At 47.6% G+C, this 11,831-nt stretch overlaps 1 protein-coding gene across 2 annotated transcripts in view; it reads left to right on the top strand.

Moving 5' to 3' along the window:
* The window catches only part of LOC119953911, a 46,186-nt gene that overhangs the window by 26,468 nt on the left and 7,887 nt on the right, over positions 1-11,831 (top strand). For both annotated transcript variants that reach the window (XM_038778580.1, XM_038778579.1), the window contains exons 2-3: positions 7,538-7,786; positions 8,756-9,417. In XM_038778580.1, coding sequence (XP_038634508.1) covers positions 7,548-7,786; positions 8,756-9,417 — 901 coding nt within the window. In that variant the 5' untranslated portion in view covers positions 7,538-7,547. The remainder of the gene's footprint in view (positions 1-7,537; positions 7,787-8,755; positions 9,418-11,831) is intronic.

Genomic DNA, 11,831 nt, shown 5'->3' with positions numbered 1-11,831 from the left:
CGAGGGGCAAGGTTTCGAGGAGGTGTACAAGGCAAGTTTTTTACACAGAGGGAAGTGGGTGCCTGGAACTCGCTGCCAGAGGAGGTGGTGGAAGCAGGGACGATAGTGACATTTGAGAAGCATCTTGACAAATACATGAATAGGATGGGAATAGAGGGATATGGACTCCGGAAGTGTAGAAGTGTTTAGTTTATACAGGCAGCATGGTCGGCACAGGCTTGGAGGGCCGAAGGGCCTGTTCCTGTGCTGTACTTTTCTTTGTTCTTTGTTGTTCTTTGAGGGGTGGTAAGGGACAGTATGTAACAACCTCTTGCAAAACATTGCTAAAACTGTTCAAAGTAAGGATTTTTCGTTGTGCCGTTCATCCTAGTTCTCATAGACATAATTGTGAGTGTGTGTGGGTTGTGGATTTCATAATCTGGCCTTTTTCTTGAATAAGTTACTTAATTTTAATTCACCTTGGTTGTGGTCTCGCCTGTTCCCTTATTGCTTGCCCTGGCCAAGTCAACCTCAAGTGCCAGGCCATAATTCCGCAGTCGAGAATCTTTGAGGTGCCTCGAAACACTCACCCAGGAGGAACCAGCTGGTTAGGGATAAACAGGGATTCCTCCTCTCTCGCAGCCCTAGTGAGGCACTTACAAAGTGGTAGTTTTCGCCGCCTCCGACAAGAGAGAGAGTCACACAGGTGGAGGTGGTGATCAGGGTAGCTGGTGTGGCATAAGGACAGGGTCACCGGTCAGGTATAAACGGTGAGCCTTGCTCACTCTCCCTTGCGAAGCGGTCCCAATGTGATGCTTCTGGGTCATTGATTTCAAAGCCTGCAGGGGAGAGACACCCACAGCTATCTGTGACACCCAATTCTAGCCTGTTGTGGAGTAAAAAGCACACCCTTCTACAGATCCGGCTCCAAATTTATATGCAGGACCTCAGACGTGGTGCTGAAAAATGACCCCCAAAATTTCTCCAACTTCGAACAGGACCAAAACATATGGACATGATTGGCTGGGCCCTTCCCTCACCGCTCACAACTATCCTCTGTGTTGTTCCTCGTGTCTTAATAAAGCTCGCAGTCTCAAGTGTGGAGAAGATGCTTTATTGTGGGTTTGTTCAGTTTCCAGAGCTCGACCTAGAACTACCTTCCAGTGCTAACTACCAGCTTTGCCTGCTGTGTCCTGCTTATCAGCCCGCCTGCTGTGAAGAGTGTGTCCTCACTTCCTGTCCTGATGTATTTATATGGCTCTCCCGTGCTCCCTCTAGTGGTCGCTCAGTTGTGTTGCATCTGGTTAACTTGTGATCACCACATCCCCCTTTTTCTCTTAACATATTTTCTGAACATCGTTAAAGAAAATTGTATATCCTGTCCCAGTGTATTTATAGCTCTCCCGCTCGTGTTTGCTCTGTTGTTTTTTTTGTATCTGGTCAATCTACGATCACCACATCCCCCTCTTTCTCATTACATAGTTTCTGTACATCATTAAGGAAAATTATACAAAACAGTAACTTATGATATGCGTATCTATACAAGTGATGATGCTATTGCCTTAGTTAACAAAGCCAATGTATTTATATGTCCAAACTTAATAAACACATTTATGAGTCCAAACTTGATGAATTTGTTCAGAGCTTTTTTTTTTTTCTGTTTGTTGTTGATGACGTGGTGATATTGATATTGCAAGTCCGCTGTGAATGTTGTTGGTGTTCCTTGTTATCTTAAGTACCCAATGCGTCATCCCGAGGTGTTTGCATGGTCACATCACTGATGTTGACTGGCATGGACTTTTTTCTGTGCTTGTGGTGTTGATTTATTGTCTCATCCGCCTTGGATGCTGGTGTGCTTTGCCATTGTGTACAAGTCGTTGTTTCATTGCTGTTGTTTCTGTCGTTCCTGTTTTTGTTGTTTCCGTTGCCGTACTTGTCGCTGTTTTTGTCGTTTCCGTCTTTGTTGTTGTCGCTATCTTTGCTCCTGACTTTGTTGTGTTTGTTGCCATTCTTGTTGTTTCTGTCTCTGTCGTTGTCGCTATCTTTGTTCCTGACTTTGTTGTGTTTGTTGCCATTCTTGTTGTTTCTGCCTCTGTCGTTGTCGCTATCTTTGTGCCTGACGTTGTTGTTTGTCTTGTTGCGCTTCATGTTGCTTTTATTCTTGCTGTTGTCGTTCTCGTTTCTGCTGTGCTTCTTGCTATTGTTGTTTGTCTTGTCGCGCTTCATGTTGCTTTTCTTCTTGCTGTTGTCGTTCTCGTTTCTGCTGTGCTTCTTGCTATTGTTGTTGGTCTTGTCGCGCTTCATGTTGCTTTTCTTCTTGCTGTTGTCGTTCTCGTTTCTGCTGTGCTTCTTGCTATTGTTGTTGGTCTTGTCGCGCTTCATGTTGTTTTTGTTCTTGCTGTGTTTCTTTTGACTTTTGTTTTTCTTGTTATACTCTATGAGTGTCCCGAGTGGATAATTTGAGTCATTGAGCATTCCGTCTCGCGAGTGGTGCGAATGATCTGATGTTGCATCGGTGCAGGTGACATCAATCAGTTGTGGAGAATTGGATTCCGCATCTTTGCTTTCTTGGTGCTCGTCTTCCGGAGTCAAAGTCTTCTTGATTACATTTGACGCGGTGTCTGTGGACTCTCGGCGCTCCTCTTCTGGAGTCCAAATCTGCATGATTTCAGTTGACGTGGTTTCTCTAGACTCTTGGTGCTCCGCTTCTGGAGTTAAAATCTTCATGATTTCTGTTGATGTTATCTCACTGGACTCCAGGTGCTCCTCTTCTGGAGTCAAAATCTGCATGGTTTCTTTTTGTTTGATGTCTCTGGACTCCAGGTGCTCCTCTTCTGGAGTCAGAATCTGCATGGTTTCTTTCGGCATTGTCTCTGTGGACTCCAGGTGCTCCTCTTCTGGAGTCAAAATCTGCATGTTTTCTTTTGGCGTTGTCTCTCTGGGCTCCAGGTGCTCCTCTTCTGGAGTCAAAATCTGCATGTTTTCTTTCGGCATCGTCTCTCTGGACTGTTGGGTGGCCCGACTCTGTGCTTCTGTACAGACAAGCTGAGAACTGTCAGTCTCACTGTGATCCTGTACGTCGAGTGCGAGCACCTTGTCACTGTTTTCGCTCTGTGCTTCGGTACAGACAAGCTGAGAACTGTCAGTCTCACTGTGATCCTGTACGTTGAGTGTGATCACCTTGTCACTGTCTTCGCATGCAGTGGGCAGAGGTGCATTGTCTTCTTCTTGTTCCTGTGAGCGTGTTGGACTTTCATAGTCCGCTCTTTCTTCTTGTTCCTGTGAGCGTGTTGGACTTTCATAGTCTGCTCTTGCTTCTTGTTCCTGTGAGCGTGTTGGACTTTCATAGTCCGCTCTTTCTTCTTGTTCCTGTGAGCTTGGTAGACTTTCATAGTCTGCTTGCGGTTGCTCAGGTACAGCGGGTTTTCCTTCATGGTCTTGTTCATGCTTGGTGTCCGCCCGGGAGTGTTTGCTTGCATCCCTGTTGGCGTCTTTCATCACTCGCACTGTGGAGCCTGTCATCGCTCGCTCCGTGGAGTCTTCCTGTGCTCTCTGTGTGGCGTCGTCTTCGTCTTGGGTATTGCTGTCATCCAATGTATCGACGAGCTGCCATGGCACCATGGTGTTGGATTCATCCACCATGAGTAGAGTCGTGTTGAGCTTTGCAACGGTGTCGCTGATGCTGTGATCAGCATGTCCAAATAACTCCTCCATGTCTGAGTAGTATTCTTTGAAACCCATTTCATCTTCGTTGGCTTCTTCTACCACGAGTTGATTCGTGTTGAACTTTGCGACCGTGTCGCTGATGCTGTGATAAGCATATCCGACTGACTCAGCTGTGTCTGAGTAGTATTCTCCGAAAACCAAATCATCCTGGTTGGATTCTTCTACCACGAGTTGATTCGTGTTGAACTTTGCGACCGTGTCGCTGATGCTGTGATAAGCATATCCGACTGACCCAGTCAGGTCTGAGAGGTAATCGTCGAAAAACAAATCATCTTTTGTTGTTTCGGAATTCTTTTTGTTCGCTTCACTGTGTGTGGTGAAGGCAGCTTTTTCCAAGGTTTTGTGCAAGTTGTTTTTCACTGTTGGTTTAAGTTCAGGCGTTTTTCTGTGTTCTGAGGCAAGAAAATTTGGTTTTACCACTTTAAGTGTCTTGTTTTCAATTTTCGGGCATTTCCCTTTTAAGTGGGCGTGGTCAGGATTCTCAGACGTCATGACGTCACGCGTAGGAACGACTTGCACATGCGCAAATCGGCTTTCTTTCCTTGTGCGGTTCGGTGTCCATTGCGCATGCGCGGCTTGCGCATGCGCATGACGGTCCGCGACGAAGACTTTTTTGACTGCGCATGCGCGGCTTGCGCATGCGCATAACGATCGGCGCCGCGATCTTTTGTAAACTGCGCATGCGCGACTTCCGGTTCCGGCGCATGCGCGACTTCCGGTTCCGGCGCATGCGCAACTTCCGGTTCCGGCGCATGCGCAGGACGCGATTTGTAGTTCTTTGCTTACCAGAGACTGCAAAATGTGCTCCGACGCCATTTTATCGCGGATTTCAGCGTTTTTTCTTTCTAAAAGTTGTAAGTTACCTTTTCTTTCCGATCTGGACTGGATTCAGCGTTTTGGCTTTGTGAAAAATTCATGTTATTTCTTCTTTTTGATCTGTACTGTGCATTCGCGATTTCCTGATCTTTTTGTGATTTTTTAAGTCTTGCATCACTCAGTCTCTGTGCAGGTTGGACTGTGAGCATGCCTTGCTGTTCAAATTTCTCACAGTACTCTTCAAATTTGTTTAGTAACGTTTGTAAGCTGTTCCTGTCTTCACCTTTTGAGTGTTTAAATCCATTATACACTTTCTTATTGACAGGCCCTTCGATGAGAATTGCTATTTTAATTTTGTCTGAGGCGTCTGCTACATCATTAGCTATGAGATAAAAATCGAACATTTGTTTGAACCTTTTCCAGACATTTATTACATTACCAGTCGTGTCCAGCTGAGGTGGGTATCCATGCCACATCCTCGAATTAGCGATGTCTTCCCCAGTCAAATGTCCAGTAGGAGATTTCCATGCCATTTTGTGCTTTCTGTATCTGCAGCTGAGTTGTCCTGTCGTAAGCGTCTGAAATCACTCCTAGGTACCATGTGTTGTTCCTCGTGTCTTAATAAAGCTCGCAGTCTCAAGTGTGGAGAAGATGCTTTATTGTGGGTTTGTTCAGTTTCCAGAGCTCGACCTAGAACTACCTTCCAGTGCTAACTACCAGCTTTGCCTGCTGTGTCCTGCTTATCAGCCCGCCTGCTGTGAAGAGTGTGTCCTCACTTCCTGTCCTGATGTATTTATATGGCTCTCCCGTGCTCCCTCTAGTGGTCGCTCAGTTGTGTTGCATCTGGTTAACTTGTGATCACCACATCCTCCACCCCCTCAAACAGCCCGTTCATCCTTGCCTTCGTTAAATGTGCCCTGTATCCCACTTTTCATCAAATCAACCCCAGCCCCGCACACGAGGCCGAGGCATTAACCCATCACAAATCTTTTGTATCAAATTCATTCCCTTTTCTCCCCATGTACATTAATCTATGTGAGCGTCAGAGTAAACTGGGAAGGCATTTAAAAAGTGTAGAGTACAAGAACAAGTAAGTTATTCTCAGGGGTTATAAATCACTGGGTACGCCCTGGCTGGAGAATTGTATTCAATTCTGGGTTTCTCATTTTAGGGAGGATGTAGAGAGGGTGCGGAGATTTCCTAGAAAGCTCCCAGGGAGGACGGACTTCAGTGAATGCGGAGAGACTGGTGAAGATGGGATTGTTCTCTTCAGAGCAGAGAAGGTTAAGGGGAGTTTTAACCGAGGTGTTCAGAATCAGGACTTTGGTCAAGTAAATAAGGAGAAATATACCACTGGCACCAGGTCGCTGACCGTTTCAGATTTTAGATGATTGGCAAAATGAGGAAACTTTTTTTTAATGCAACCCATTGATGATCTGGAATGCTCAGCCTGGAAGGGGGATAGAAGCAGATTCAATCGTAACTTTCAAAATGGAACAGGAAAAATATTGGAAGGGAAACCATTTGCAGGGGAGTGGGACTAATTGGATAGTTCTGTGTCAGAGGGCTAGCATTGGTATAATGAGCTGAATGGCCTCCTTCTCTGCTGTGTTATTCCATAATTATAAGATTTGCATTTTTGGGGATTTAATAAGATCATGGCTGATCTGACACCCCCATGTCTGCGTGGGTTTCCTCCGGGTGCTCCGGTTTTCTCCCACAGTCCAAAGACGTGCAGGTTAGGTGGATTGGCCATGATAAATAGCCCTTAGTGTCCAAAAAGGTTAGATGGGGTTACGGGGATAGGGTGGAGATGAGGCCTTAGATAGGCTAATCTTTCCATGTGCCGGTGCAGACTCAATGGGCTGAATGGCCTCCTTCTGCACTGTAAATTCTATGATCTAATCTCAAATTTGCATTCCGTACCCCCGATTGATGTGTTGGGTGCTCTGGATCCGTGAAACACAAACAGGCCACCAACACTTAAAATAGTACAACACTATTTTATTAAACTATAAACTGCTGAACATACTATTACTGTGAATTACACAATGTTAGATTAACTATAGACCTGTGCCTGTCCTGACCAGTCGAATCACTCAGCATGTGGTGAGAATCTGTGCTGTAAACTATAAGCTCTTGTGCTTCTGAGAGGCAGCATCCCAAATGAGTGGGAAAACTGATGCCCTCTGTCTTTATAGTGAGTGTGTTCTAACTGGTGATTGGCTGCTGTGTTTGTGCATGTTGATTGGTCCTAGTGTATGTCCATCAGTGTGTGTGTCTGCACCATGATATATTGGTGTATATTATGATACCGATAACCTATTAACCCTTGCTCACAAATAATCTTTGTGACAAAGAGTCATTCAGACTGGAAACGTTCACTCCCTTCTCTCTCCACAGATGCTGTCAGACCTACTGAGATTTTCCATTAAAGGATCTATTCACCTCTGCGTTAAAAATATTCTGCTGCCATTTCACGGAGAGTTGCAGAGACTGGGGACTCTGAGAGAATAATATTTTCTCATCTCCATTTTAAACGATGACCCCTGGTTCTAGATTCTCCCACAAGAGGAATCATCCTCTCCACGTCCACCAGTCAGTATCCCTCAGGATCTTATATGTTCTACCTTTACCAATAAAACTCTGGAGCTTGCTGGGGAGGGGGGATTTAACTTTGATTGATAGCTGAGTGACCAATACAGTTGGAGGATACAGTTGGCCTCTGCACTTCCTCAATGGAAGTGGAACCCAGTGCCGCTGAAACTGTTCCGTTTCTGCAGATTGGCAGTTGTTGGAACCAAAGAGAATGCAGATTGACAAACCAGAACCGCCTCCTTGCTTTGTCTGCCAATGAAAGGAGAGAGTAGCCGGGACTTCCTGCCTTGTGTTGTGACAAGATAGAATCAGTGTCAGTTTCTGACATCTGCTCTGGGTTTAACTCTGTGTCAGTTTTCTGGGTTTAAATCAGTGTCAGTTTCTGGGGTATGTTCTGGGTTTAAATCTCTCTTTTCAGTTTTAGATGAATGGCTAACAGTCTGCTGGGAGAGCCACAGGCAGCCACTGAGCCTGTTTATACTCAGCTGGCAGTATTGACAAAGGGAGAGCAGCAGGAACAGGAGCGAGATGTGCAGTGGATTGGAGACGTGAATGAGGAGCTTTGCTATTCCAAATCCCCAGCATCCAGTTCTCCCTGGCAGCAGAACAGCGAGTTCGCCTTCACCTGCAGAACACAGAACTCTGGGCCTCAGCCACACACTCACAGGTAAGAGGACCGGAGAGGAATAGGGCTCACTCTTGTCACTGCGTTTAGAAAGTGCAGGTTTGATCAGCCGGGTTAGATGTTTTTGAGTTGGTGGATTCAGTTATCCAGATCCTTTACTGGACTGGATCGGGAGTAACTGCATCCAGTACGAGGAACCGCAGCCCAGGAAGGGGATATTTGGAGGGGTAAGCAGTACAGATTCACTAGATTTTTACCAGGGCTAAATTATGAGACCAGATTGGGCAGCACGGTAGCACAAGTGGGCAGCACTGTGGCTTCACAGTGCCAGGGTCGCAGGTTCGATTCCCCTCTGGATCACTGTCTGTGCAGAGTCTGCACGTTCTCCCCCTGTGTCTGCGTGGGTTTCCTCCGGGTGCTCCGGTTTCCTCCCACAGTCCAAAGACGTGCAGGTTAGGTGAATTGGACATGATAAATTGCCCTTAGAGTCCAAAAAAGGTTAGGAAGGGTTATTGGGTTACGGGGATAGGGTGGAAGTGAGGGCTTAAGTAGGTCGGTGCAGACTCGATGGGCCGAATGGCCTCCTGCTACACTGTATGTTCTAAATTCTATTGCAGAGACCAGGCTTGTACTACCTTGAGTATAGAGAAGTGAGGGGGTGATCTAATTCAAGTGTTTGAAATTAAACTATTTGATAGGGTAGATTGAGATGGTGGGAAGTTGAGAGCAAGGAGTCAGAATTACAGCTGGGCCATTCGGGAGCAAGTCTGATGGAATCCTGGACTGGGAATAATTGGAGAACTGGAGATTGAGGTGGAGTTTTGTTGGATTGGGTTATCAAGGGATATGGAGCAGAGTGGGGGAGATACAGAGCATCCATGCTCTGACTGAATGGTGGAGCAGGCTCGAGGGGCAGAATGGCCTCCGCCTGTTCCTTTGCATTTATGAGGGGAAAAGATGCCTCTTGCCCAAAGCCGTCTAAGACCCCATCCTTTACTGTGTTGTGTTCAGGCAGGTGATTGGACATTGTGAAGACACTGAGATTGGTCCGAGTGAGTCTCCTTCTCGGCCAACAGAGCAATGCAGACCTGGTCTCGAGCTGCTAGATTCTGAGGAGGAAGAGGAGACTAGCCAAAGGTTCATCAAGAGGCAGAGATGTTCGTTCTCACCAGTGACCCACCGTGACTTCAATCCAGCCCCGAGCAGACGGCCATCATGCTGGGGTGACTCCTCCAGACTGACTTTCCGATGTGAACCATTCCCATTTCCCACTGTGGCTAGAGCCAGTCTTGCCCACAGTGCCTCCCGCCAGCCCTCTTTGTTAAGCAGCTTCCCCATTAAGCCGTTACGGAAGGAAAACGTGCCAAATCTTCCAGCCTCAACTTCAACCCTCCCAGGGGACAATGTTCCTCCTGCTTTAGACAGTGGTATGAAGGTGATGGGACTGTATGCTGACCTGGTTAAGGAACTCCAGGAGCAGGTGATGGAGTTGCAGCGACGTGAGCAGGCACAGGCCGAGGTGGTCATGTTGCGAGAGCGGCGCATCAAGGCACTGGAGAGGGAGAACCAGAGACTGAAAGATCAGCTCCAGAAACTCGAGGAGGAGAATGACCTTTTGTCCAGTGACAGCGAGCGGGGTATCACCATGAGGGGTCTGCCGGCTGGAGCACTGGGTAATCCCTTTCACATCCTGCGAGGCACAGAAACGCGAATCACAGTATCCCTTCAGCCCATCAGAACGAGCCATCCAATTAATCCCACTCCCTTGCTCTTTCCCTGCAAACCTTTTCCTTCCAAGTACTCATCCAATTTCCTTTTCAAAGTTCCTATTGAATCTGCTTCCACCGTCCATCAGGCAGTGCGTCCTCAATCACAACTCTGTCCATTAAAAAAGATCCCCTTCCCCCCTGGTTTAGCTCACTCGGCTAAATCGCTGGCTTTTAAAGCAGACCAAGCAGGCCAGCAGCACGGTTCGATTCCCGTACCAGCCTCCCCGAACAGGCGCCGGAATGTGGCGACTAGGGGCTTTTCACAGTAACTTCATTGAAACCTACTCGTGACAATAAGCGATTTTCATTTTTATTTTTTCATTTCATTTCATTTTTCATTTCCCTCTGGACCTTTTTGTCAATTTGCTTAAATCTGTATCCTCGGGGGCAGCACGGTGGCGCAGTGGGTTAGCACTGCGGCCTCACGGCGCCGAGGTCCCAGGTTCGATCCTGGCTCTGGGTCACTGTCCGTGTGGAGTTTGCACATTCTCCACGTGCCTGCGTGGGTTTCACCCCCCCAACCCAAAGATGTGCAGGGTAGGTGGATTGGCCATGCTAAATTGCCCCTTAATTGGAAAAAATGAATTGGGTACTCTAAATTTATAAAAACGAAATTATAAAAAATTCTGTATCCTCGATTTACCAACCCTCCTGTCGGCCTTATTAACTCAACCCCTCAAAATTTTGAAGAAATCATTTCAATCTCCTCTCAAGCTTTTGCAGCTCTTGGGAGAATAATTCTTGCTCCGGATTTCACTATAATCAGTGTAATTTCCAATGACACGGTGATAATCTGAGAGTTCCAATTTACCACAGCTACTCCTTTGATTAGCCCCCTGCTGTTTGCACACTCACTCCTTCCACTTTCACCCTGAATCTGTCACAAAGGAATAACTGAGCTGGGGCCCAGGAACTTTGTAAACCCTGAGTTTAGTGGAGTTTGGAGCCTCACAATGAGCAACAGGCATTCAATTCTTCTGTTGCTCTTCAGTCTGGATCATTTGTGTTGGGAATGGCCGGGTATCTGGAATGCCGGGAATGGCGGGGCATCTGGAATGCCGTGAATATTGGGGCGGACTGTTATGCGAACTAGGAGTAGGCAGCCTGCTCCACATTCAGTAAGATCCAATTGTCACCCTAATCCCACATTACTGCACACACACACACCCCCCCCCCCCCCCCCCCCACCACCACCACCACCCCCGCCCCCCCCTGTAACCTCTCACCCGTTGCGTACCATTCTACCTCCTTAACCACTGGAACAGAATTGAGAAAGAAACAGGGATATGACAGAAAAGGAAATGGGATGAATTAGAGGCTCAGGAAGAGACAGAAAGGAAAAGCAAAACAAAAAATGTCAAATATCTTGAACAATTTATTATCTCAGGACTAGGCTCAAGGGTTGAAGTGGCCCATTCCTGTTCTTATTTCCGACATTTACTGCTCAGTTACAGAGTAAAGCTCCCTCTACACTGTCCCCATCAAACACTCCCAGGACAGGTATGGCATGGGGTTAGATACAGAGTAAAGCTTCCTCTACACTGTCCCCATCAAACACTCCCAGGACAGGTACAGCACGGGGTTAGATACAGAGTAAAGCTTCCTCTACACTGTCCCCATCAAACACTCCCAGGACAGGTACAGCACGGGGTTAGATACAGAGTAAAGCTCCCTCTACACTGTCCCCATCAAACACTCCCAGGACAGTTACAGCACGGGGTTAGATACAGAGTAAAGCTCCCTCTACACTGTCCCCATCAAACACTCCCAGGACAGGTACAGCACGGGGTTAGATACAGAGTAAAGCTCCCTCTACACTGTCCCCATCAAACACTCCCAGGACAGGTACAGCACGGGGTTAGATACAGAGTAAAGCTTCCTCACTCTCAGCTAGGGCAGCATGGTGGCACAGTGGTTAGCACTCCTGCCTCGCAGCACCAGGCAACCGGGTTTGATTCGATGACCCCGGCCATTGCACGAATACCACCTCTGGTGATGGTGGGGTGAACGTCGCACTTTACACACAGTTCCCTGGTTAGCTACCGGAAAGGTGGCGCGGCTGTGGGACTGGTGGGGGCCGAAGGGGCCACCACCCTGCAGAGGTGGCTCTGGTCGGCCCCGCCACTGACGCAGGTGGAGTGGCCATCAGGGCATGTGCCACGCCCACCCCAATGAGGGCTTTGACGTGTTGTAATTGCAGGAGAATAGACAGTGGGAGTGAGGGGGGTGGTGTTGGGAGTGAGGGGGGTGGTGTTGGGAGTGAGGGGGGGTGGTGTTGGGAGTGAGGGGGGTGGTGTTGGGAGTGAGGGGGGTGGTGT

Source organism: Scyliorhinus canicula, chromosome 19, assembly GCF_902713615.1.
Source record: "Scyliorhinus canicula chromosome 19, sScyCan1.1, whole genome shotgun sequence".
Classification (NCBI taxonomy): Eukaryota; Metazoa; Chordata; class Chondrichthyes; order Carcharhiniformes; family Scyliorhinidae; genus Scyliorhinus; species Scyliorhinus canicula.
The sequence above is the reverse complement of the archived record's forward strand: the minus strand, read 5'-3'. Positions and strand labels throughout refer to the sequence as shown.